Here is a 26,831-nt window from a genome sequence, read left to right as displayed (position 1 = left end):
CAATTACAGTATGCATTGTTTCATATCATATTTCTTCTTCAAAACTTACCTTGATTTGATAAATACTAGCAAAGATATCTTCCATTTTAAACCAATCCATTATACTCATAGATGTGTCAGTCCAGATCCAATCCATGACTGCACGAAGCTCGAAAAGGAACGGGATCAACATAAATCTACGAAATAATGATCAGGTCAACATAAATGGAAATGTAAATGTTGTTCCGTAACGAACGTTTTACTGACCCTTTGAATAAGACATAATTCACGATGTTGTACGTTTTGCACAAGAAGTTACCGAGTATTCGTGTCGGGTAGCCTTGTCGCAATTGATAAGCTGCTAGTAAAAGATAGAAGCATTTCACCATGTACCAGATCTGCGGCGGAAGATTCTCGTTGAATTGTCTGCAAATAATGAACGCATGTATATATACGATACACGTGGTATGGAACAAGTATGGAACGACATAATATCTTACCTTTCGGTTACGCTCGGTAAAATGAAGAACATCCAAAGATGAACACCAAACACTAAACAATATTGGAAAATTAATTTTCCCACGATGGATTTTCTCAGGTAAAGAGCTCTATCAATAACTATCAGAGCAAATTGCAATAGTAACATCAGCAGGAAAGGCATAGGAACTCGATTTTCCTGTAAGTAAGCTGTTACGCCGCCGTCGCCTTGTTGAGTCTAAAATTAGAGAAAACATAAAATATCGACACCATCAACATTACGTATGAATATTTGAATAGCCGCGAACACATTTCGCGAAGTAATACACTTACCCCGAAAGCGGAGAATCCGAAGATAAGCAGGAGGAAGTTGAAAAAGTCACAGAGAAACATATAAGCGTACACATTTGTTTTCTCCTTACCGGCTGGACTGATGATTCTCTCAAAGAAACTTTTCATTGGTTCGCTGTATTTAGTAACGCTGTAATATCAAAGAATACCATTGGATTTAATGGGAGTCAAAGTGCGATTTCAAGATGTTAAAACGTCATTTTTCTAACGATTTGTACAAGATAGTAGTTCGCGATCTGTATCAGATATTAGAAATACAGTACAAATGTACTTTTTCCGAATTAATAAGTATAAATGCTATTTACGTCATATCCATCGTTTTAGAAAACGATTCGCCGTGAGGTTGCGCTTCTACTTGTGCAGCTGCGGACTTTTCGTCCTCGTTCGTTGTTGGCGGAGTACCGTCCGCATCACCTGCTACATGGGCATTTAAAGGTTGTCCTTGAGGTGTTTCCATCTCCGCACGAGATCTATGCATTGAAGAAACATAATTTGATATATTTACAATCGAAAATATCGAAATTACCAAATATCAAATGTTTTTTAATAGCGACTGCAACATACTCAGCTTCAACATTCTCAGCTTCAGGTCGCTGTTGCGTTGAAACAGCGTTATCGTATTGTTCTCCTTGTCCTTCTTGTAAAAGTATGGGTGGTTTCGATGGCATTATAGTTAATTTGGAAGGAATAATTTTCCTCGATTTTATGGACGGGCTCGTCCATTGACCCAAGGATTTTAGCATGAATCTGTAAATAAAAATCGTACGACATTATTCCTTAAGAAGTATTCCTATGTACGTTCCGTCATATTTATTTCTCACATTTATATATTCGTACCTATGGAAAAATAATATAAGGAGCAACAATAAATCCCAAAGGGCATAATTCGGTTTTCGTTGAATACCCATAATTCTCGGCAGAAATAGCGGATGGTTCGGTGGAGCAATTCGATTCCAAGGAATGAATTCCAGTTGGAAGATACATTTTATTATTACAGTGGCCTGAAAAAAAAAAAGATAATTATCTCCGGCTCTAATATGTCATATTCAAATAATGACTGTAGGATGTATCCCTCACCTCGATATATGCGATCAAGGTAACCCAGAAAGTTTTGGAGGGTCGCGGGATCGTCAAGGAACCCCATAGGAACACCATAAGTGGCAATGGCGTCGAGAGTACGGACGCGTGCATAATTTGATGAAGGAACACCATGAAGTAACAGAGTAAACTAGAATGCGCCAGGATTCCGAACCATATGGATGCTGCCAGCTGTATAATAGGCGGTTGATCCACTTCCGACAATTCCCTCATCTCTTCATCGCACGGGGCTGGCAAAGTTTGCGAAAAAAGCGTGCTGCGTACGTAAAATACTCGAGTTAATTGTATTCTGCGGCTGAACAAATCGTCCAACACAAATTTTAAGAAGAAAGATGATCTGATCGGCGATATAAATCATATATATATATTTTTAAAAATAATAAGAATTATTTGAAATATACAAATTTCTGATCTTGTAAAAATAAACAATTCAACGTTACAATAATTAATACAACGCAACAATAATTAATACAAAATACAAAGCATAATTTGAATCGAAAATTCACACCCGAAGAAATATCGTAACGCAATTCTCGTCTGATGCAACAAGGAATGCAATAAGAATATCTTTTTAGATATTAAAATTAAAATGTACATGTATTAATTAATATAAATAATTAATTAATATAAAGATGCATCTTTCCTCTGTGTAAAATTGATATCGAAAGCACACTCAAAGCCCAGCTCAGGAGCCACGAAGTCACACCTGAAAATGAGCTGAAGATATTCGGAAGTATTAAGGCATTCGCGCTACACAGAGGACGTCGTTTGTTTCTGTCGTTCACTGTGCACGGTAATCAAAGGGACTCGCAGGTTATTCGTCGCAAGCCAATTTTTATGGCCGTCGCATGATCCTCGTCGTGTCTGGAGCGATCATTTTTTTTTTTTCAAACGTTCAAAGAACTCGCCGTAAAATGTACGCAAAACAAGGATGGTAGGCAGTTGAATGCTAAAGGGATCATAACTAAAGTGCCGCATGCATGGACGGGCGTGCAAATAGTGTGCTCGAAATAGTAAACAAGCCGAGCATTCGAATGACCGGATTTTACGACACACTTTCGGTACCTGGAGGAGGACATGTCCAATCCTCGCTCCAAACTCGGCGCCAAGATTCGGATGTGCGGCACTGCCAGCGAGCTCCCTTTCCTGACACAGACAACACCACGCTCTTTCTACGTTTACTTCGTACATGTATAATTCGAACACGGGGAATTTTAATCAAGAGGTATCTAAGATATCGCATCATCGATTTTAATCAATCATACGTATTTTTCTGGGGAGAGAGAAGATAATATAATAATCAATTGGAGAAATAGTAATAGAAACAATAATAGAAAGAAATAAATACACACGTGTATAGAGCATAATGAATAGGAATGTATTAGGTCAGGAGATATGCAATTATACCTGCATTTATCTGTTTTAATAAATTGCAGAGATAGGACTTACTTTAGGCGGTTGTTTCGATTCATCACCCATAAATCGCTTCTTATACTTTTAATATCATGCGTATAGCATGCTGCCGGTTAAAAGGGACATCATCGATTTCAACTACATGATTTCTCGTGATTCCTAACAGGACTTGAATCTTTTCGTCGCAGATTAACACTCCGATTCGCGTGTGAGATATTCAAATGAAATATAATATTTTAAAATATTCTCTACAAATTTTGCTCGATATTTAATTTTTTTGATACGAATCATACCTTGTTTTTCTTATTAAAAATAAGGAGAGATATTTATTACAATAGTTTGATATAAAAAATTATTAAAAGTAATTAAAATATTCAAATACTCTTTTTTCATAATACAATGTCTGATACAACGTTTGTCTGTAGATAGAGTTCATCAAAGTGGAGAAAAAAGTTTTTTATTATTGCAAACAACCACAATAATTATTGCGATATTAATTGGAAGAAGATTGACAAATCAGTGCGCGCGATGTAGTGAGACGCATTTGATTCGTTAATCTTTTTTAATTAATATCTACTTCAACTATTAATATTTAATTATTATTATTATTGTGTAAAATGGTACAGAACTATTTTGTTCAGTTTAATGTGACAAACTCGACTTGCATACGAATATTGGTACGTATTGTTATATGATGCACCATGTATATCTGCACTGTTTATATATTATTTTCTTTCTGTACAATAAATTCTGTGAAATAAATTAACATTCAAAATTCGTTAACAGATTGATTCTCAAATATATTAGAATCAGAATAAAGTTCCTCTATATTATTATTCCCATTGTTCTATAAATTTCATTTTATATCTCTTAAACAAATACGGAAAACTAGCGTTTTTATATTATGTATCCATTTCACGTTCATCGGGAGCGTGGCAATTTTCCCTTTCCAATGGTTTTTGTTTCAAGTAGCTACGACGTCTAGAAGCGGAGATATTGACGTTTGCATCAATACGCGTTCTCAATCGGTCCAGCGCTTTCGTTGTGGGGCAGGACACGCGTGGAGTGATACGCGTAGTTAGAAAGCAATAGTCACATTCCGCAGATGCTTTTCTAGGAAGGCATACCTCGCGCTGTACGCGACGGCGCGCGGCCTTGTTCCCACTCCACGGCCCAGAAGAGCAGTGTGGTTACTCCGACCACGTGGTCTCCCCATCGGTCATTCACCTCAGTCGGAAAGACAAATGCAGACAAACGTAGTGCGCTGGCGCGATAGTAGATGTCACGTGCACAGTGGCGTTAAACCGAGTCGAAACCTAATGTCGATACCGCGACTTTAAGCGGCTTTAACTCGCTAACGAGTCGACGTAGCGACATGAAACAAAAAGCAATCTCTTTGGCGTGCTCTCCCGCATACATCTATATCATTATTTTAATGCCAATTTGGAAGAGTCGAGCGTGGTGAACGGTTACAGCACCGCAAATACGCTTACATGAGCTACACGCAGCCTATCTCATTCGATTTAGAATCGTTTAGATTCTTTTCTTTCTCTCGTTTTTTTATTACAGCGACGAGGTTAATCATTACTGTAGATTGAATTATAATCTATAAATTATATTGTTATACAGTGTGCCTCTCTCTGAATTTAAATATCACATGCGCCGTGTGCATCAAATTGAACGAAAAAGTTCTGAACCACTTTTTATATAGCGCCTTTATTATTAAAATAATAATTAAGAAAAATTGGTTGCGAATAAGTACACGTAATGTGGTGGAATGAGATCTGTGGAGAAGTTTGAAGAGACATGCCTTGGGCATGTCTTTTTAAATTATTCTACACAGTTCGTTCCACCACATTGCGTGCACTGAGATTTGCCAAGCTTTCATTAATACTACAATAATTATTATAGATGTTTGCAAAATGGTGAAAGACTTTTTTTTGGTCAATTTGATAAGCTTGATCTACACAGGAATGTTGATACACGTTGTGTCAGACATACTCTATATAGATACGTTCAAAATAAATTATTAAATAGAATAGGAAATGTATTAGAGGTAAAATATAGAACGTGAGAATTTCTCAATGGAATTAGCCTCAGTTTGTTGTGATAGAAGGATTATCTATATCTAGCTATGCGTATGATAAAATATAATTTCATATTAAAGTTTTTTTTTAAGCGAAATGTGAAAGCTCTTACCTTTTTTCTTGCGAATGTAGTTGGCTCGGACCTTCGCCAGGATCATACGTGTCCTCCGTCTTGTTATTTTCAGGCGATCTGTTACAGCGAGCACATTTACTACTAGCACCTACGTACTTTCTTTTTATTTTGGAATTACTAAACCTGCATACATTGCTTCTTATACTTACATATTCTCTAAATACCGGTACTAGACTTTTTACTAATTGTGATCTAATAGGATATATCAAAAGAGCACGAGCTATAGGTGCTTTCTGACGGCCGCTAATTTTGAGATATGCTTTGCAACATGAAATAGCATAGAATTAAATCTTTACCGCATATTTACGATTTGTTGTTATATAACCGTAGAATTTTGATAGAGCTATAGTTGTCATTTACGAGTAGAGAATATTTTTAGAAGTATTCTCAGAGAGAGAGAGAGAAAAGAAGAGTTTTGATAATAAATTCATCATATGCGGTAAAGTATTAAGGACAACAAAGAAAAATATAATTGAAATAAAAAATATCACGCATTACGCAATATATTCACAAGGAGTCGGCGTTTTGTCAAAATTGATATCTTAATATATCTCTTTGCACAAATACTTATGTAAAAAGCGGCAACATAATTATGGATAATTTATGTAGCTATGTATTTACAAGCTAACGCTTGAAAAGCTGGAGGAATAGCGTGAGACTAATTGATATCTAAGTTAAAGCAATTTCTCTCATATGATTAAATAATAATATAATATAATATTTCCTACATAGATAAGAAATTTTTTTGTAAAATTGCTATAATAATAATAAATATATAGTTCTTCAGTCTTGGTAAATAAACATAACGCATTCTAATCCTGTAATATATAATAATTTGTGGAAATTAACTTACCGTTCCTGCATCAGAGGTATCGGCTGCCACATTTGATTAATTCCTAGTCGTAATCCCATTCTAAAGTCTGGTTTTGCCTAAAATTTACATAATAATCGTATTGTAATTTTAATCGCAACGTTAATATATATGTGTATATATTTTTTTTAGTTTATCTGAATAATAATTTATACCTTCAGATTTGTTTTTTCTTTCATTAAAACTTTGCGAATGTATCTGTAATCGTGGGAGAATCGATTCAGATACTTTGTCATCGAAATTAGTGTGCTGTTGATCACCGCCAAGAGAAACTTGAGATACGTAAACATTGAGACCTTTTTCTGGTCTTCCTTTTCTTCGTCGCTTTTCTTGTCTTCTTGCGATTTCTCTTCCTCTTTTTTTTCTTCTTCATCTTCTTCTACGTCCGAAGGTTCGGGCGTTTTAGCCAAATCTGCACCTGATATTTCCTTTTCTTCCGTTTCCATTTCCACTGAAGTGAGACTCGTTCGATCGGGGCCCTGATTAATTTTACGATTAAGTTATGTATATTGTAAAATATCACATAGTGTTTCAATTATTACCGTGAGCTCGAAAATAATCAAATCTGTCGAGAAAAATGCGGAAGTGTATATTAAGTGCATTACGTAGTAATCAATCATTACGTTTACAAATGATAAATTTAGAACGACATAATTTTAGGACTTTGAAATATTATTTAATTCAAGCTATTTCACTTGATAAAGTTAAAAAATGTCTTATTATATAATTTTCAATCAAAATAATTATTTGCATTATATATCGACAGTATTTAATCATAATCAAGATCTATATTTAAAAAATTATTTTGATATTCGTTATATATATGCAGATACATATGTATACATATATACATATACGCTTTTTATTATGTACAACAAGCGTGTAATTACAAGAGCTACAATTGATATAAAAATATGAAATAAAATAAGCTAGATTTTGAAAGAAATTTCGCACTTTGTACGAAATTTACATAGACCAATACGAAGACGTACCTCACCATGATTGTGCGATTATAATATTGGAATTAAGTACGAGGTTAAACGATATGAAGACAATAAAGACGACAGAAAAATTGCTTCCAATCACTGCTCCTACGAAGCTGAAAGCTTAAGAGAGAAGAAAAGAATACCGTCGATAAATAAGCATTGTAATAAATGTAAGAGAATAATCCAAGTGCCATTACTGTCGAAATATAAGTTGCAGTTATAATTCATACTACGTGTTATACGTTATATTACAAAAATTATATTTAGCAAAAATATAAAATATAGATAAAAAATATTAAAAAGATTATATGATAAGATTAAGATATAAATAAAAAAATTAGATATATTATATTTTTCCTAAACATATTGAAAAGAACAGAAAAAATAAAGAGAGAGAGAGAGAGAGAGAGAGAGAGAGAGAGAGAGAGNNNGAGAGAGAGAGAGAGAGAGAGAGAGAGAGAGAGAGAGAGAGAGAGAGCGATATTACAAAGGAAATGAGAGAAGTAAATAATAGGTCTGTTCGTTTTCGCTGCACCGCTGAACTAGTGCAATAAGTTGAAGCGAGAAGTATATGTTTTCTCATTTCAACTTATTGCATTAGTTCAGCAGTGCAGCGAAAACGAACAGACTTAATGTTATGTTGTCAAAAATAAATAATTGAAACATATCAAGAAAATTGCAAATACCGCTGAAAATAAAATTAAGATATCAATAAATTTCAGATAAATATAAAACAGATAGCTTTATCTTTAAAATGAATAGTAAACAAACATTTCTAAATGATCGAAAAAGTAGTAACACAATTTGTGTGATACAAGAAATATAAACGAGCATAAAATTTTCATACACAAAATGTACCATAGAAAGCAACAGTTAACAACTGAATCTTATTGATGTGAGGTAATCTGCAGTTGATTTATCCCCAATAGGGAGCCAACGAAAGAAAAATCTTAGTGTTTGCCGAAATATAAGTGCAAAATCAAAATTAGGAACTGAATTGTGTGATTTAACTTGTTGCGAGATATAAATTACATTGCAGGACCTAAAATTAAATCTCCCTTATGAAAGGGTCAACCGCACATTATATCGACAGAGATATCTGGCATCTGCTGAGTTCTTCTGAGACAATGTTAAAAGACAAGGATAAAAGGTGACGAGTATAGGCTGATTAGTGCCTGCAGCGATGTCATGCAGCCTTTTAAAGGGGAAAGGAATGTCTCACATCGGTTGCCATGGCAGTGTCGGTCTCGGAACGCGCGCTCAGATAGGACATGGATGATTTCTTCCGTGTCAAAGGTACGCTCCTACGTCGAAGTCTCAGGGCATCCTTTTCAGTCCCACCATACATGGCGACGTGCGTCGCAATCTCAATGTCTGTTTTAATCAGCGTGTTCATCAACTGCAAGGAGACTTTCACGTCAGTTTTCACGAATCATTATCCGTAGATCGGTTTCGTGCGTCGTTGTTGACCGGAAGGGGTGCGTGTCTTCTCCTCATGGAGAAAGAGAGAAAGAAAGAGAGAAGAAGGGTTGATAGCGAAAAACATAATATGGACAGTCTTGATGACACATATGAAACAAGATTTTGATTGCAATGATCACACGAAGAGATCTCTCGATCAGTCGAATATATAGTGGTCTATTCTCAAGGTGCTTTCTCGGGAAAATTTTAAAATATCCTTCAGTAGACCTATTGTTAAACACAATCTCCTTTTCTGTTTAAATATAATGAATATAAAAAAATATTGCACACATACACACACACAGATGTATATATCAATCAGTACAGTTAAATTTTTCTCATTTGGCAGCCTCGGTGAACTGTATCTTGATTGGGAGGGTTAGTCAAACTTAACAAAAGAAACCTTATCATTCAAGGAATTTCATCACATAATCACACTCAAGTTCATATCTTTAAAAATCAAAGTGCTAAGTGACTTAAGACATGTTCTTTGATTTTACACACCTCTGAGACAGTCATTCTTCTTCCTGATTGGTCCTTCTCATGGGGAAGTTTTTTCTCTTTCCTCTCACTCTCGCTTTCGGGAAGCAAATCGGTGACATCATCGTCATCCAGATCGTCGAACATGTAGTAATCGCCCGATCTGATGGCTAATTGTAAAAAAATTGTTTATGTAGTTTTTAATATGTCGTAAATCTTGTGCTACGTAGGCGAAAGCCATGCACGGTGATGATAGTTAGAAAATGATGCAAGGAGTTTGAGCAGTTCAGACTATTATGTTACGTAATTTTAAGATAATCATGAATATGTTTCCACTATTAAAACTACACAGATATACACATACGTCGTGTCGATTGGTAAGTAACTATATAATCTATCGATATATCTAATTTATAGCATTGTATGTATATAACTAGAATTATATATTACATTGTACATTTTTATATATACAAATTATACTGTGATTGGGTTTGGAGTTAGCACAGGAACGTCGGCTAGGACAACGTCCAGCTTGCTGTAAAAAATATACATTTACCCTCTTTATTCGTCTTCGGCGAACGAATTCTGTACAATGGCCGTGTTCTTGGATAGAGTTCATCTAATAAAAAGACACAAAAAATAAAATAAAGACACAAGCTGAATAAATGGCAATATCGATACGCAGCATATGATATATTACACATTGCATTTATGTTACATCAGCTAATTTGCGATTGAATTGTTCGACTTCACCATTGACTGGATTATCGGGAGAAAGAATAATCTATCAATAGTTTATAAGAGAAATGTTGTGCACATGTTTCAGGAGTTGGCTGTATCTTGAATTCAAGATCTGTATATATTTGAAGGTTTAGGAATTATGAGATGGTAATAATTGCAGCGAATGATAATAAAAAAATATATAATGAATGATAGAATGATCACGGAAAAAAGCATTACGAGAGAGAAAGATAAAGGAATAGATATTAACAATGTAGATTTACGGAACAGAAGCGTTTCGTATTATTCCTATCGATCCTCCTATATATAAATATGCACGAACATCGATAACTTTACAAATACAAATGCTTATATACAGAGGTATCCTCCCGGATCATAACTTCAGTCATAGAGGTGTCACATAGCATATTTTACCGTCCAAGAAAATACACCCAGCGATACTATCACTTCTAAGAAGACGAGACCAACATCGGACAATGTGAGATGAGATATATATATATATATCGTGATGGATTTAGATGTGCAGGCGTGAGGAAGCGTATGTACAGGACATCGTAGCGCACGGACGACGAGGACCAGGTTGTCGATGAGTGATTACACGTGTGATGTGAGTACGGGGAGCGAGAATTCGTCGAGATGATGGATTGGCGCGGGGTGTGTAGTCCATTCATCCACGACGGCCCGATGAAGCTGGACTGACGCCGGTGTCTCACGGAGGACGTTAAGGATCGATCAGCCGGGCCTCGATCGTACGGCGGCGGCGAAAACACCGGGAATGTCTCGTCCGGCGACGGTCCTCGAGGATTCAGCTCGCTACTAGGTGGCGAACCAAACGAGATACGAGTGGGCTCGAGGTAGCCCTCGAGACTGACCGTCATGACGGCGGAATTCGGCGTGGGTGCCTGCAACAAGGATGCCGCCCGTGGCGTCAGTGGGGGCGGCTCGTCGTCGTCCTCGTCCAAAGGCGTCTGGTATCCTTGCGGCGGCGTGTGACCCGAGGACACGCAAGAGCTTACGCTAGAAGTCCTCGCCAGCGGCGCCTGACCTTCTTCTTGGCGCATTAAAGATATAGATATATTGGCGGTTACATCATGGAGGAAAGTGATTGGTTGAATGATTATAGAAATGTCCCATGTGGTGACAGTGGAATGACAAAGGTGTTGAGAATTACGAGTTGTTACGTTTAGACATGGCGGGATTTTTATTGGCTGGAGGCGAGGATCATTGAGGTGGTATCAGATTATGCGACCCCTAGTGATTATTAGGACAAAAGCTAGATTTTGGAATTTTTTTTTTCAACGGAAAGTGATATCCAGTCGGTGGCTAACTTAAGATGCTTCATGACCTAGACAGAACCTTTATATCTTCTTCAAGACGTTTTCGATAAAACATAGTTTCTTCAACGTTATCTAAAGATATTGAGTGTCACATAAAGTGTCTTACCGACTTTGTGGGTCTGGGGATCTCTGTAAGATGGTCCCTGTATCTTTTGCTGATTGGCCTTGATCTTATCCATCTTAAACTTAAGTTTCTCTAAAACAGCCTTTTCCACGCTCTCTTGGATTTCTATGCGCTTCTGATGCAGCTCTTCGTGTAGTTCCGCACCGCGGGATGCTAGAATCTTCATGGCTTTCGTCTCGTCCACTATGTGGAAGAAGTAATAGCTCTTGAAGAGGCGCTTCTGTATCAAGAGGAAGCCGAAGCACAACCCATCCCAGACCATGCCTATATTTTCACGAGGGACGTCACATTCGGTGGGATCTGGTATGTCGCTCGAGGAACTCTTGAATTTCCTCAGACACGCGATGCCCAGCAATTGTACCAGCCAACATACTGAACGCTCGAGCTAGTATCAAACAAACAATTCAACAATTGTTATATATTTCATAATTACAGCGTTACGTACTATAATTTCTTTTATCATTTTACTGATAGAAAAACACGTATGTCTAAAAGACGTCTCAGGAACGTCCTTTAGACGTCTTATTATGTCAAAGACGTCTTTACAACGTATTAGGATGTCTTAATGTTCTCTGAGAATAAGTTAATTATTAAGAGGAACTTACGTCTTTGATGAGGACGCAGCCTACACCTTGAAGTAAAGCTTTCGCGAAGATTACAATGACAGTATAACCAATTAATATGTTCCACCATCTCAAGATAGTTCCCACTGGTCTCAAGTAAAAGTCGCTTCCTTGCCAAAGGAACAGAAATGCTCCTATGAGGTAGCCAAGCGAGAAGATATTCGTTCTTTCTGTTCCAGCTAAAAACATGATTGACAAAGTCAACCACATGAGACTCATCATGCCACCACGTTTGACTATGTCCAACCACGAATGAATCTGCGATACATAATCTTTCACGGGATTCGTAAAGTTCGGTTTCTCCATATCCTTGAAAACGGAGTAGTTATGGCCAGCTACGAAATCCGTATTAGACTGCAAATTTTGCTGTTCGATGTTGAAGATCAGACTTTGCCGCACGATCATCATTAGTAAGATGAAGTCACCTAAGTGCAAAATAAAAAAAAAGTGATGCGTTGAATGAAAAATATTTGGCAAAAGCTTTTAGTTAGACACATAAGGCGGAACTTACAAATCAGTTTCTTGGGATTCGGCGGATAATGTGGATCCGGGAGGAACATCCATTCCTGCAATCTTCTCATCACTTCGGATTCGTCCCACGGATATTCTGAAGCAAGTCCGAAGAAGGCCATTTGTTACATATTTTGTCTAATATTTATATTAACGCATCACGTTACCTATACAGAGCCATGAAGGTGGAGCCACAACGATAGCGTACTGGACAGGCAGGAAAATTATGGCGAAGAACTTGAAGAACGGCCATAGTCGCGCCACGGCCTTTCTTTTTAACGAGAAGAACAGCAGCAGCCATACACAGTACAAAACGGAGTAAAAGTCCAGCCTGGTACCGATCAGCGCGACGATGCCAATCAGGCACATTTCAAGACCAAATTTGTAAAAGCCATAATTGAAGAGGAACTTCAAGCACTCTGGTATTCCTTTGTCGGCATCCGCCCTGGTGATAGCCGGGAACATCACCTGAGGAGTGTCAAACGGCTCTCCTTTGTCGATGCGATAAAACCACTGACGGACCCTAATGATTTTCCTGCAGGTCGTCACGGTGACGATGCCAATGTAACCTGCGAGTAGTTTTGGCAGTCCACCCGGATCGGCTTTTCTCATTCCGAACCATTCGGCTATGTTGTAAGTGATATTTATATATTGTTGGTTTTCATCCTAAAAAAAAAAAAACAGAAATTCTCATGCTGTTAAGAAATATATAGCGGTAAAAATATATAGCGTAAATATATAGCGGTTTTGCTTTTTATTTTATGCATATCTTACCGTGCAATTAACATTCCAATTTTTGTGATTGATATATTTAATTTGGTACAACATCTTAGTAACCATAAGAAGTGATATAGTTGCAGCCATTACGTTAATTGCCTTTATTTGAACGTTTCTGTTAAAATTAATCATGATAACTATGACGATGATGAATAAGAAATTGATCGCGCAGACCTAAAATGAATCCATATAGTTTACCTACAGTCCCTCGAAATTTATTTATACGAATAATTTATATATATGAATAATTTAATTAGATGAAAAGTAAGTTAGATTTTTGTGATATTACTTACGTCGTAGATGCACAGAAGAACGAACGAAATAAAGATAATTTTCTGCACGTGAATTTCGAAGAAGAGCCAAGTGTAATTATAGAAATTCACTATGTGCTTCTTTATTTTTTGCCACAGAGCAATTCTCTCTAATTTCGACATATCTGTAAACAATGTTGAGAGTATCTAATAACAATATTCCGTAATGTTGAAACAATGATTGTCTATTTGCATAGTTAATCGAATAGAAACCATACGTTTCAATTGTTTCAATGTGTATATCGCATTTCCATCGTCTTCTGTGAGCGTGACGTCAGTCGGCGAAGACGCAGGAATGTTGTAACTAGCCGAATGACCCAAACTCGAGTGTCTACATACATTTTCAGATCTAAAATCGAGATACGTCGTCAACATCGTGATTATTACATTATTTGTACGTGCAACTATTTTCGTACGAACTCCAGTCTGTCGATATTGGTCACTTGCAGAAAATCGTTATGGAAGTAATGAATTTGAACTACGGTGATGATAACGAAGAACGTCGGTGTCAACAATCGAACGAACAGATCTTTGATCTCATAGGTCTCCAATCCGATGTCCATTTGCCTGAAAGGGTAGTAAAAGTAGGTGTCACTCACCGGAAAATTCGTATAATTAGCAAACGAGGTGATAATTAAGCAGCCACTCACATGTCTTGGTCTATTCCGAGATATTCCCAATAAGTCGGGAAATTTTCAAACTGGTAGGTGTACACGAGAATCAACATAATGATGGAATATCCGATTACGGTTATCCAGAATACATACATCATCCTTCTCCATGCCACCCATGAAACCTGAAACGGTCCGCGATTCGGCCATTAATACATTTTTCATGGTAAACTCTGGCAATCTACATTTGTATACGTCACCTGGAATGTAATAACAAAGACGAGGAATAACGACATGTAAACGATTCTGAAGACCGTCATACGTTCGCCCATGATACCGCAGATGAACAACGTGATTGCCACCACAGCGATCCAGAATCTTGTTAACAGACTCCGTAACCGCGTGCCAACTTCTTTCATAAATTTACTCTTGATTTCGGGCGTCTCGTGACTCATGGCAGTTGTAGCAGTCGAGACGGACACGTGTAACGGTGCCACCATGTCTCTTAGCGCGGAAGATCGTTGCTGTTGCTTTCGTTCTGTCATATATTGCCTCATAGTGATCCAGAACATCGATATAAACAGGCACTGCGAAAGATCAAACACAGGCAAAAGCGAAAGATCAAGTCTAATGTGAAGTAGTAGATACATAAATAGAGATACAGTACCTATTTATATAAATTATATATTAATTAATTATAAATATTAATTAAATAAATCTTGATAGAAATAAATTTATGTAAATACTTTGTAGAAATCAGTTTTATGCTTAATGCAATTTACATTGTTTAAATTAAAGAGAAATGTTCAAGATGTCAAAGTACCTTAACTATTAGATGCCAGCGACTGAGTTTGTCAACTTTGATGAAGCCGATCTCGGAAATATTGACACCGTTTACCTCCTGTGGCAGCTCTTGGTCATTTAAGTCCATACTATAAACATATTGTCCGAGAAGTAGGAGGGTCGCATAGAACACGATGAAGGGCGAACATTTCATCATGGAAGCACGTTTGTTGGGAACCATCCATAAAATCAGTGCCCAAAGTAATAGGACGAATGTCGTCCAGCTGTGATACATTATACTCCATGTCTGAAAGATTACAGGAAAAGAATTATATTAAGTGAAAAGGAGATTATAAAATAGAAAATAAGGAGACTGTTAAGATGATTTTATCATTCCCTTTCGGCTTGTTGCTCGTAGTCCTTATTTCATACATACCATCATGATTATGTTTGTAGCGAGATACGATGAATTTACTATTAATTGGAAGATCGAGTACACCGCCATGATTATCTGCTCGACGACACCTGGCGTCTCATTGGCAGCTCCTAATTCGTAATCATTGATCAACCACATTTCGTTCACTTGCTTGTGCATAAGAAGAAGTACACTTTTATATTCATGTTATTACCTTCACTAAAACTCTGCATCTGCGTGTCGTCCTGGTGACTATCCTGAACGATGACGCTCCCGGTGGAATCTTGAAGCAGTCCTGTTCTTCCTGACCCAAACCGCAAAAGCTGTACAAAACATACAACGCTCTAATTTTTTTCTTGAGTGTACCTTAACAATAATTATAATACTATTTTATTCTGTACATTTTATATATTGCTAATACATTTGTTATTAATAATAAATTAACGTTAACTTTATAACTAATATATTAGTTTCTAATAAATTAACATTCTCTTAAAATTTGTACTTTGCCGATAATGGCGCAGATCCATGCAAAGTATATACGAAATAGCGTGCATTTACCTTTACCAGTTTATTAATGTTCGCTAAAGTCTTGTTAAAAATGATGATTGCGTATGTAAAGCTTATTCGAGATCAATTCGTGCAAATGCCTGTCAGATGTCCCGCAGTCATTTGCTCGAATGAAAATTCGAGCCGCTTTAGATATGTTAAGATGAGAGTAACAAAAACAGTAAGCCGTTAATATTGTTAATAATTAATTGAGCGTGCATATTCAATTAGTATACGTACAGGCATTCGCTCGTCGGATACAGGCATTGTCGATGACCGACTTAAGAGCGGCTTCTAAAACAATGGCAAACTAAACATAGCGGCATCCAAACGGAAAAGAGGTTTGCTCAGCATTAAACAACAACAGCACATCTGTAAGGCGAAAGCAAATAAGAATACGGACAGCATCTTAGAGTAGACAAGACAGTTTCTTTGTTTTTTATAAACAATATCCGAGAGACAATTATTTCGTTAAAAATTACTGGTAAATTAAGCAGCGTGGTTAATGTCAGTAACTTCTCGAATTAGAATCGCATGTAAATATAATATTTTATTCTACAAAATTTGAAGGGGAAACGTGCAAATACCACATATAATTATTTATTGTTCGGCAATGAGTAACACGAAGAAGATATGATGAGTAAAAAAAAATCACGGTAAATATTATAGCAATCCGAAAAAATAACTTAAAATGTTTAAAAGATTAAAGGAATGGACGGTCATAAAAAAAGAGATGTGAATAAATAAAAAAAAGACAAGAAATTTCAAGTACTAAAAATGTTAAATACATATATAGCGCGTTTAACAATTTGAATGACTTTGTAAAGTTGTCGAGAAGTTAGTGACCTTTTTACTGAAACGAGCAATTGAACAATTAAAAATTGGCATCCAGTGTTGTATCAGCGAGATATCTCTGAAATAAAATACAACTGACAAGAGAAGGAGTTGCGTGATCACAAACATATAGAAGTGTCAATTGTGTGTCGGGTCGGCTCTTTCGAAACAGATCCTTACGCGAGCCTTACGTCGCGCCGATTGCCATCTTTGAGAAGGTGTTCTGCGCTTGATGGACACATGTCTCGATAATGGAGTGTCCAGGTTCTCCAGTTTGCCGCTTAATCGTTTCGCTTGCTTCGCCTGTAACGCCTCGTTAGTAAAAGCAAGATATTTTCAAAGGGGTACTCCATTAATTGGAATCGACAAAACCACCAAGAACATTGTATTATTAGAACGCTTCGAAAATTTCGAAGTAACGAAATAACTCCTTTCATTTAGCTTGTCCATTTTTTTATTCGTTTGTAATTTGAGTGTAAAATAAATTATCATTACGGAGATAATATTTGTATATTCTTGGAGAGGAAGTATGAACGATTCAATATTTGACGATACAACTTTTATAATCCATTGAACATATCTGAACACACGCGAGCACTTTTATATTTGAGTTAGTGTAGAGGTTTTGTTAGGCGTTCAGTTATCACACTTATACAGCGTTAATGTTAATAATTCCTTATTCGCACATGAGTTAATTACAATGCACGTAAACAGGCAAGTGAAGTATAGCACTGAGACAGCAAAGACTTCTAAGGTAAGCCCAAGTTCCAGGAGAAGCTTTAGTGGAAATGCAATTCAGTATGCTACTTCTAATTAGATTTGAAACGATAATCGCGCTGATTATAAAATTTAATATTTACTCTTATTTCTCTATTTCTATCGTAGAGTTAAATATCATTAATCATCTAAATTCTCACCTCACTCTAGAATTATACAAAGGCTTCCCGTTCATCGAAATTATTTGTACCCTAATACGGACTTTTTTCTAATACGGGAACAAAGCACAATTGTGTTGATAATAATAGCAATTTGAACAATTCTAACGTAACGTGGAAATTGAAAGTACCGTCCCAATTCTAAGGATTCTAAATAACGAAGCATAATATATTAAGAGCATTACAATTTGTCTTATATGTGTGTGATCTCTAAATAATACTCTTATATACACTATCCTAACTTTTCGTCGGTAAACAGCTGTACCAATCGGAAGAAATCGAATCAATTCTTACATTGTCATCTAATTCTTAGATCGATAAATGTACAAACTCACCGGTTGCTTCATGAGGAACTGGGACTGCAACGACAGAATATAATATAGCCAAAACAGCCTCAAAACATAGCCGTAGATCATCCAATCCGCATCACCCGTATACTCCACGTATCGTGGATGACTGCAATTGGTGTGATAAACTGCAGTTAACGCCAGGTAACGCGACCATGGGCTGGCGACCGGAATGAGTTCCTGTGGCCATTGGTTCTGATAGGCGAGCAACGCGATGATGTGAAGGATCACAATAATCATCACGATTCTGCAAATCACCGCGAAACCTTTCCGTAATTCCTTATTACAGGCCCACCATGTAGCTGCGCCCAGGAAAATCAGGAAGTAGAAAGCTGCCTCTATCGATGGCTTCAAGGCCGCGGCGCAGCACAGTGACGCCAGGACGATATAGGTGCCGATACGTCCCAGGAAGTTGATTATCTGAATCATGTGAACATGCGTAGGTGTAAGTTAACCGGGATGATATCGATTTTTTTAGCGACGCGCGTTATCAGGTGCGAAGCTGTCGCATTCAAATCGGTTTGTATGTCGCGTAAATGAAATTTTTCAGCGATCTTATCCCTTTATCGTGTATTGTTATGTTATTCTTTATATGGCAAAGAAATGTTGTTGAATCGATAGAATTTCCAGCAACGCGCTTAATTGGAGTGAATCTTCAAGTATAGCAAAATATTATTGAAACTAATAAATAAGGCAAAAGCACCAATGCATGGGCATGTATCTAACTCTGGACATTCCTGTTGTTTTGGTCTTTAAATACAAATATTTAAACACAAAACACAAAAAAAAAATATATGTATATATATATGTATATATATTTTATGTTGAAAGTTTAAATATTCATTATTAAGATCAAAATGACAAGAGTGTCTGGAGTAGTATGTGTCCAGGTATTGGTGCTTCTACTTTATCTTACATCATATATTGTTTCGATAACTCAAGTATTAGTTTCGATAATATTGCCGTTAAATCAAAATTTACTCCAATTACACATACTGTTGGAGATTCTATTGTATCTACAGCATTTTTTCCGTGTAGGTGAGAAATCTTTTACGTAGAAACGTGTGATTACCATGGTGGTCTTGTCTTCCGTCTTCTTTTGCTTGGAGTAAGTTTCTTGGTGAAGAGAAATAGTATCTTCGTTATCCTGTCTCACCATAAGGGCACTGCATATGAAATACATTGCGATCACGGTAGGTAAGACTATGAATTCCGGCGTTAGCCAGTAAAAAACTTCCCAGACGGATGCGCTATCTAATCTGACGAAACCTATGTGTCGGAACAACTTCTCCATAAATTCGCCTGGAAATGAGTTATTACGGTGATTAAAGGTTCGATATCTCATATTTTTCTCAAATTTTACGTACTATGTGAACTTTAATGGGATAGCATGCATTCCGCAAAAATAATACACAATGCTATGGTGTATTTACGACACTTATAAGATCATCGTTAACTTTTTTGGAAACTTTCAATGATAATATAATGTTTCGGTTAGAGGCTTGCTTACAGTTCTGGAGAAAGTATCCGTAAGGCGGTAGTGATAGGAGAACAATGTGAAAGGCGATCTGAGCTACGACTATAATGAAAGCTAGGCAAATGCAAATCTTTAAGTACGTCCTGGTGTGTTGCGGCATTGTTCCACGCATCGGTATCGGAATTATCGGGGAATAAAGCATTAGCGCCAGGTAAGCTGCCGACAATCCCACTGGCCGCCATATTGTACCTGTAAGTTCGAAGCCCGCGTTACGCTTTCCATAATTACAAATTACAAATTCTGCACAATTTATCATGTACATTTATTACGATCGATACATCAATGAAATTAAATAATTTCTCTAAAAATCGCAACTGTGATAAAAAATATTAAGATCTTTCGATAGAACTAGCGCCATCCCATTTATCCACTTCGATTATTAAGCGACTTACTCTACTTTGGCTTCATCGGAGGTTTCATTAGGGAGACCTACCCTCGCTAAGTACGACGACGCATAAATATGTAGCTTTAGATGGCATCGCGGTAACAATCATTTGCATGTTAGTGGAAAGGTCATTTATGAGGGTGGAGAAATTACTCAGAACGCAGTCAATAACGACACGTACCGAGAAATGACATTTCAACCCCTCCGAGTGTTTCATCACGACCTTTGCGCTCCTTATTGTTAGTTCATATCCGTTTTAGCGATGTTTTTTTTTATTTATCAGATTATTGTTGCACAGATTGTTGAATATAAATGCATTTTTATATTTGACTTGCCCCGATGTTAAAAAGATCGCTAAAACTTCCAAGACAGATACATTGCTGACGCAGATATTGAGTCATCACTTAGTATATTGTGTTGCTTGGAAAGAACGTGAATAGATAATTAATGTGAATCGTTGTAACAAGTTTAGTCTGTCGACGATAATTACTATCGCATCGCACAGCGTTGCAAATATTTCACGAGCGAGCATAGCTGTTCGGCTGCCAGTTCAGATTTACTATAGCGAGTTAGAGAAGGGTTCTTTGAACCTCTCTAAATATTCGCACAAGTATTGTGTTATTCGTATTTGTTTCAGTCAGCAACTTATTCTATTCGTGGCATGTGTTATATTTATCTTACAGAAATAAGGACATTGTATCGCTGCCAACTGAAGTTCGTCGCAATTGCATTGAAAGTTCGCTGTTGAAATCTCAACTTCGCGGCATCATTGTTAAATTATTGTTAAATTATCGCCCAGTTTCTCGTTATCTCATTATCATATTAATCACAAGTGATCATGGACTAGTCCTTTATCTATTGATTCTTTTGTCCTACCGGTTCCTAATGGAACCGATTCGTCGATCGTAATCTATGGGAAACGAAAGCGACGGAACAATAATGACCCGCATTATGGTAACGTGTCGGCATTTACGGCGAATGTTAATTTTGTCATGGGCACATATGTTTCCTTCTCCTTTTCTTTTAGACGAATGAGGTCACAAGTTTGGGCTAAATCAGGAAGGTTCCACGAGAATTGATTCCGGAAATAAGAAGGTCGCACGCACGAAGCTTTCGTTATGTTCTTTGGGTATTTTTACGTAACACGAAGCTTGCCCTGACGTAATTAATCATTAAGCTTGCATGATTGATGTGGCTTTAAAAATATTGTCATATTTATGTTTCTTAACATATGAAAAACGGGGAATCCTGATTAAATTGAAAATCCTGAAAATAAATCGACACATCCTAAAAAATATCGTTCTTCTAAATAATTCAGCATAAAAATGGTCACACACATTTTCAGAATTAAACATCAATTATCCGCTTCCTATATTTTTATTTCATGGAGGATTAAACATTTATACTATTTATAAAATGTCGCAAAGAATATTTTATTCAAATAATTAATTTATCTCCTGAAAGAGATTCTATTTGAAATATAAATTTGTAAGGACTTTTTAGTAATAGAGTTTTCACATTCGCGAATAAATATTTAGATAAAGTCAGTAGCTAATTTGACTCTTATGTGATATAGATACGCGAGTTTAAGCATCCGCCTCCTAATTTTAGAACACTCTTCAAGATGGTTTGAACACGTTGTTTCTCCGTGGTGCCGACTTGGAATTTATGAAAGTCCTGTTCTATCGTATGTGACTGTCTGGCACATTTTATGCTGTTCACGACGTTGCTAACAAATCAAATAGAAAGTATTTATAGTTTAGTATTTCGAATCTTATTGCTAGCAGATGCAGAAAATAAAACTGCAAGGAATAATAAACGAAATTTATCACTAGCCAGATTTCTTTCTATCGACAAAAATAGTCGAATATGGTGTGTGTTATATGTGCAGCATCGTTAACAATGATAATATAGTGACAGATTGCGAATAAGCCAACATGTGGCGAGTCGATAACACGCTGATAAATAATGACGGCATTATTCTTCCACCAACAATAGATTGATCGATATAAGACGTAAAAGCGCCCGATATATTTATTAACACCATATCATTTTATAAATATCTTATATTTATGCATATTATATTACAAATATATGATTTAAAATGGTTTTTATATATCGTATTTATATATGTTATAAATAAACGTTAAAATTGGTAATTAAAGTCGAAAGATATTTATTTTTGTAACTTCGTTATATGCATAAGATAAATATCTTTTTACTTCATTTGTTATTAAAAAATTAAAATAATGAAATCACTGAAACCAATTTTTCTGAGATATATTTAAACATTGAATAAATATATAATAGAAGTAATAATTAAAATATTAACATTAATACACAGGCAGAATATTGAAATGTAATTTGAAGTATAAATAGCGAACACGTAATCGGAAGTTGTATCATGTCTGTATCTTATGTAATCATGAATGTATTTCATCTGGTATCGCTGTCAATTAGCATAAGCCTGAATATGATTACGCGGAATATAAGCAGTTAACCCGAGTCAGATTTCTCAACGCGATCTTTTTTTTCAGTCTTTCCGCTAAGAAGCGCGATACGGCGCTATTTCGTATTTTTCGTTTAACCAGCTCTGCGTTCACCGACAAGCTAAGGTCATTAGACGACTACAGAATGTGACTGTTGCGACAATGATGTCACTGAGTGTATCTATTATCATTATTATGCCAAAGATACCGGCAAATATGTTTCCATTACATATAATATTATAGCATTTTATATTGGCAAATACTTTTACTTCGTTCCGATTTTATCATGTTTTAGCAAAAATAAACATGACAACTTATCAAATAAACATGCAACATTATATGAAAATAAAAATATTCATTTCTGCAACAAAACATTTTTAACAACTCGACAATAAATAAAGCACAATAAAACAGAAGAATGATAAAATGTCTTTATGACGACGAAGATAGCGAATAATAAATTCGAAGTTTTCATCAAGAATTGATATTGCGCAAGTCAAATGTTTTTAACATTCGTAAAAGAAGAGGAAAAGACTGAATAGGAGAGGACTCATCTAAATGGTACTCACATCCGGCTAAGATGACTGGTAGAACGACCCTGAGAAGGATCACGCTCAGCCAGTACTTCGTCATGCTTCGAACTGCCTGGATGATCTATCACCCTGAAAGAAACAAAAGTAGAAGAGAATGAAAAAAAGATAGGCAATTGAATTTAAATCCTTGCTCTTTTTTTTCCTTTGAAAGATTTAAAGATTTCATGACATGCTGCAGTCGGTCGTAAACTCTCAGAATCGATAAAGCGCTGCCGCAGTCGAATACCTTTAACCTGGTTTTGCTAAGAGACGCAATGACGTTCCGCACTACGCCCTTTTGAATCTGAAGACTTTTCATGAACCGGTTTCTATCGTCGGGTTTCACATGATGCTTCCTCCAGCCGTCATGCTAGTTGATTGCCCTCATACGATTTCACCGCGCGGCTATAACATGAACTGAAGAGACTAATGAATTCGAGACTGGTGACTATTTTTGTCCGACGTGAAATTATTACAGAACGATAATCGATATCAATACAATCATTATTTGAAGTCGTCGTATTATCGGGAACGATTGTTTGAAGTCTTTGCGAACAGAACAAAGAGGACTGGGCGAAGATTCGGGACGAATTGGTGCCCGATAGTTCTCGAAATGAGCGCTATTAAAGGAGTTCTGGGAATAGGAGCGAGTCTGTTTTTGGTCATCAGAGGATTCAGTAAAAAGGGGGGCGCGCCCACCTTAATTACAAGCCAATTACATAGAGACGACATCGTCGGGAGGCGCGCCAGTTACGCTTTTATCGCATGAAGATGCCGGCGGTAATGATGTATATGGTGAAAAGGGGGAAAAGTCGTGACGTCGCGTGACGATATTATTCCGCCGTGGATAATCCATCAATTTCGCTGAACAGTTCTGTGCGAGCCGAACATGGCTTCTGCATCATATGAATCATAAAATGGTAGGGCGTTGAAAGGTGGATGTGGTAATTAAAAGCAGCGTGCTTGAATGTACTTTCTTTAATTGCAACGGCTTGATTCTTCCGTGCGATTTCGAGAAAATCTATTCTCTTCTAAGCCGAACAGCTCATTTCTACGAGGAAAATCGAGCGATGACAAAGAGCCGGTCTTACAGTTTGTTATAGCCGCTGAAATAAATTTATATATAATGAAAATGAACATTTATATACATGATTTTTCTTTGACCAGACGAGGAAGTGTGCCGTCGGATATCGTCAGATGACCCGTAAGGCGCGTCTAATGGCATTACTTATCGGATCCCCATATGGAGAGGGAATGGGCGTCGCCTTTCTTTTCGGCAAATAATATATCGTCGGACAACGGCGATGTGTACACGTATATATTCAGCGTGATTCATGCATTAATATAATCTTTCTCCGAGTCGAAATTTTGATCCTATGTTAAACCTTAATTTTTACAATATAGTAGTTTTACAAGATAGCAAAATAGGTTCAATTTCGATCCTAATAATATAATATAATCCCTATTTTGATTCTGAAGATGTCTTGAATTTCCATTTTCGTTTGTTTAGCGTCAAAATAGGTTGTTGAAGATAGTATTAAAATTAAATCGGTAAAATTAAAGATTCGAGAGAGAGAGAGAGAGAGAGAGAGAGAGAAGTTAAAAAGTGTCAGTACCGTTAAAGTAGGTTTTTATTAGTTTAGAGACTGTCTAAATAGGCATAAACTATCCTTAAGAGTGTTAGAGTAGCATCTAAATTTCGGCTCAGGTCTTTAGCGAAATATTGAGGGAGAGAGGGAGAGAGAAAACATTGATTCTTATTATTTTTCTTCTACATATTTTTTGACGCGTGCATTTCAAGAAGTTTCAAAGTTCAAGATCGAATGCAAACGCTACCAAGCAAGAACACGCGTCGAATACTTGCACGTAGCACACGTATGCGTCACGTGTGCCGTATTTTAATTGGCTATTTTACTCGCGTTTATTCATGTTTATTTGAGTTGTCCGAGGCGCGTTCCCATAATATCTGAAGTGTCGCAGATATTCGCATATTTAGATATACATGTATTGAAATTTCGTGAATGAACGCTTATCTCGCTCATTTGCACAAGTCATTTAAACGATCACACGCTATCGATGTCGGACGGTCGTGGAATTAAATAATGCAGAAAAAATTATATATTGATATTGATTATAGTTTGAGCTTGATTGTCGTGGATATAATGACATGCACTGTTAGATGCAAGGCGCGTTCTGAACACTGTAATCACCGAGCCAGTAAATTGCGATGTTAGTGAATGAATCGCCGATATCTATAGTTATCGTAATTGATTGGACACTATAAATAACAGCTTCCGTCTGATTATCGACTAAACTATATCGACAATCTAATAGTCTACTTAAGTCTAAGGGGAGATATCTTTAATCATTGTCGAGTGAATGTCCGTTCCAGAGCAAGTCTGTCATTGCGCGTAGAAGGTGCAAGCAATCAGTCACTTGTTAGTACCACTGCTTCAGATTCGTAATTAATCTAATTATTTCACAGATGTGCCCTTTCATTCCAACCTTGTTATCTGTTTACACGAGTTACAGAGAATTACGCGTTTTGATTGAACTTCGTAATAACGATACCCGAAATACGCGCGAGTTGCGTGTGCGAGTTGACGTGTTTCGCGCGGGGATGCGTGTCACACGCCATAATGTCGAATTAATCAAGAGAATGCACAACGGTCGCTATTCAAGGGACAAATTGTGCTAACGAAACAACGCGCTGGATTTCTGGCGTCCGTTTTAATAAACGACGTTGGATTATCCTGACGTTTCAAAGAAATCCTTTGGCCAGCTAAAATTACAACCATAACTCTTTTTTTCATATCGGTTCTTCCCACGTGACTTATTCTGGCGTGACTTCAAGAAAATATATCAAAGACGCCAGAAAGCATGTTACAAAGAATTTATGAGCTACGAGGCGTTCGTCAACTGGTTTTGCCGTTCGTAAAATGCTCAGCTGGACATTAATCGTACACGACTGACGTAATTGAAAAAGAATTGAAAAAGAAAAATAATGAAAACAAGATGACATGATTTTCGAATACGTGTCATTTTGTAAGCGTAATTCAGACGGGACACGCTGGCCGTAATTTTTAAGTCAACAATGAAATCACGTCTGTTATTCGCAAGGAAAAAGATCAATGGCATCCAATGGTAACCAAAGAGTATCGCGACTTGATATCCGCGGTTGGCAGAGATTGTACAATAACAAAAGAATGAATTGCTTCTCTTCCCACGTCGTGTCAGTTTTTATCGTAACGCGCAAATGGAAGTGATGTGGAGACCTTGTGCGCACAGTTGTGCGATAATCCGGCGGATATCACCGAGTGTGAAAGTGAAACTGTGTGTATGTTTTACACATGCGATCGTTACGGAAGAAAACGGCCACGCTACGCACCATAACTTTTCGGCGCGATTTTGCATGTAAAATAATTTCATTCGCTGCACGCTGAGTCAGCATAAGGAACGGCCTGGTCACTACGTACGTTCCCAATGGCCCATGCTTTCGTTTATCGCCAATCGTTATCAGCGCTATTAATAATATGGTGGTGATATCGTGCTCGCTCGTCCATATATAACATCTTCTTAACCACTTATCTGATCACCGGGTGAGTCAGGCGAATT

General features: G+C 36.9%; 2 protein-coding genes across 9 annotated transcripts in view; both read right to left on the bottom strand.

Annotated features, from left to right (window-relative positions):
- Nucleotides 1–26,831, bottom strand: part of LOC106748806 (piezo-type mechanosensitive ion channel component) — a 30,919-nt gene that overhangs the window by 3,496 nt on the left and 592 nt on the right. The window contains exons 2-35 of one of the 8 annotated variants that reach the window (XM_014627673.1): nucleotides 23,464–23,633; nucleotides 23,214–23,306; nucleotides 19,744–19,959; nucleotides 19,306–19,535; nucleotides 18,222–18,653; nucleotides 17,132–17,254; nucleotides 15,783–15,891; nucleotides 15,590–15,699; nucleotides 15,194–15,460; nucleotides 14,631–14,957; nucleotides 14,410–14,555; nucleotides 14,180–14,326; nucleotides 13,978–14,108; nucleotides 13,742–13,884; nucleotides 13,446–13,622; nucleotides 12,839–13,337; nucleotides 12,673–12,768; nucleotides 12,144–12,586; nucleotides 11,521–11,923; nucleotides 9,893–9,955; nucleotides 9,361–9,506; nucleotides 8,618–8,794; nucleotides 6,565–6,888; nucleotides 6,392–6,468; nucleotides 5,518–5,595; nucleotides 2,971–3,051; nucleotides 1,885–2,161; nucleotides 1,645–1,808; nucleotides 1,372–1,554; nucleotides 1,113–1,277; nucleotides 790–937; nucleotides 480–694; nucleotides 247–405; nucleotides 50–176 (exon numbers count right to left, since the gene is read on the bottom strand). In XM_014627673.1, coding sequence (XP_014483159.1) covers nucleotides 50–176; nucleotides 247–405; nucleotides 480–694; nucleotides 790–937; nucleotides 1,113–1,277; nucleotides 1,372–1,554; nucleotides 1,645–1,808; nucleotides 1,885–2,161; nucleotides 2,971–3,051; nucleotides 5,518–5,595; nucleotides 6,392–6,468; nucleotides 6,565–6,888; nucleotides 8,618–8,794; nucleotides 9,361–9,506; nucleotides 9,893–9,955; nucleotides 11,521–11,923; nucleotides 12,144–12,586; nucleotides 12,673–12,768; nucleotides 12,839–13,337; nucleotides 13,446–13,622; nucleotides 13,742–13,884; nucleotides 13,978–14,108; nucleotides 14,180–14,326; nucleotides 14,410–14,555; nucleotides 14,631–14,957; nucleotides 15,194–15,460; nucleotides 15,590–15,699; nucleotides 15,783–15,891; nucleotides 17,132–17,254; nucleotides 18,222–18,653; nucleotides 19,306–19,535; nucleotides 19,744–19,959; nucleotides 23,214–23,277 — 6,447 coding nt within the window. In that variant the 5' untranslated portion in view covers nucleotides 23,278–23,306; nucleotides 23,464–23,633. Of the gene's footprint in view, nucleotides 1–49; nucleotides 177–246; nucleotides 406–479; nucleotides 695–789; nucleotides 938–1,112; nucleotides 1,278–1,371; nucleotides 1,555–1,644; nucleotides 1,809–1,884; nucleotides 2,162–2,970; nucleotides 3,052–5,517; nucleotides 5,596–6,391; nucleotides 6,469–6,564; nucleotides 6,889–8,617; nucleotides 8,795–9,360; nucleotides 9,507–9,892; nucleotides 9,956–11,520; nucleotides 11,924–12,143; nucleotides 12,587–12,672; nucleotides 12,769–12,838; nucleotides 13,338–13,445; nucleotides 13,623–13,741; nucleotides 13,885–13,977; nucleotides 14,109–14,179; nucleotides 14,327–14,409; nucleotides 14,556–14,630; nucleotides 14,958–15,193; nucleotides 15,461–15,589; nucleotides 15,700–15,782; nucleotides 15,892–16,357; nucleotides 16,412–17,131; nucleotides 17,255–18,221; nucleotides 18,654–19,305; nucleotides 19,536–19,743; nucleotides 19,960–23,213; nucleotides 23,307–23,463; nucleotides 23,634–26,831 lie in introns of all 8 variants that reach the window. The other 7 variants (XM_014627672.1, XM_014627675.1, XM_014627676.1 and 4 more) reach the window with 7 other exon arrangements.
- On the bottom strand, nucleotides 9,975–11,510 carry LOC106748808. The gene has a single exon (XM_014627680.1). The coding sequence runs from the start codon at nucleotides 11,136–11,138 to the stop codon at nucleotides 10,527–10,529; it is 612 nt and encodes a 203-aa protein (XP_014483166.1). The 5' UTR covers nucleotides 11,139–11,510; the 3' UTR covers nucleotides 9,975–10,526.

The sequence above is a fragment of the Dinoponera quadriceps genome, unplaced genomic scaffold (assembly GCF_001313825.1).
Source record: "Dinoponera quadriceps isolate SergipeBrazil2010 unplaced genomic scaffold, ASM131382v1 scaffold3207, whole genome shotgun sequence".
Taxonomy (NCBI): Eukaryota; Metazoa; Arthropoda; class Insecta; order Hymenoptera; family Formicidae; genus Dinoponera; species Dinoponera quadriceps.
Note: the sequence above shows the minus strand (reverse complement) of the source record. Positions and strands in the feature narration are given on the sequence as shown.

Coding starts and splice junctions, on each gene's coding strand:
- LOC106748808 (XM_014627680.1), bottom strand. CDS start 11,138: ATGCGCCAAGAAGAAGGTCAGGCGCCGCTGGCGAGGACTTCTAGCGTA.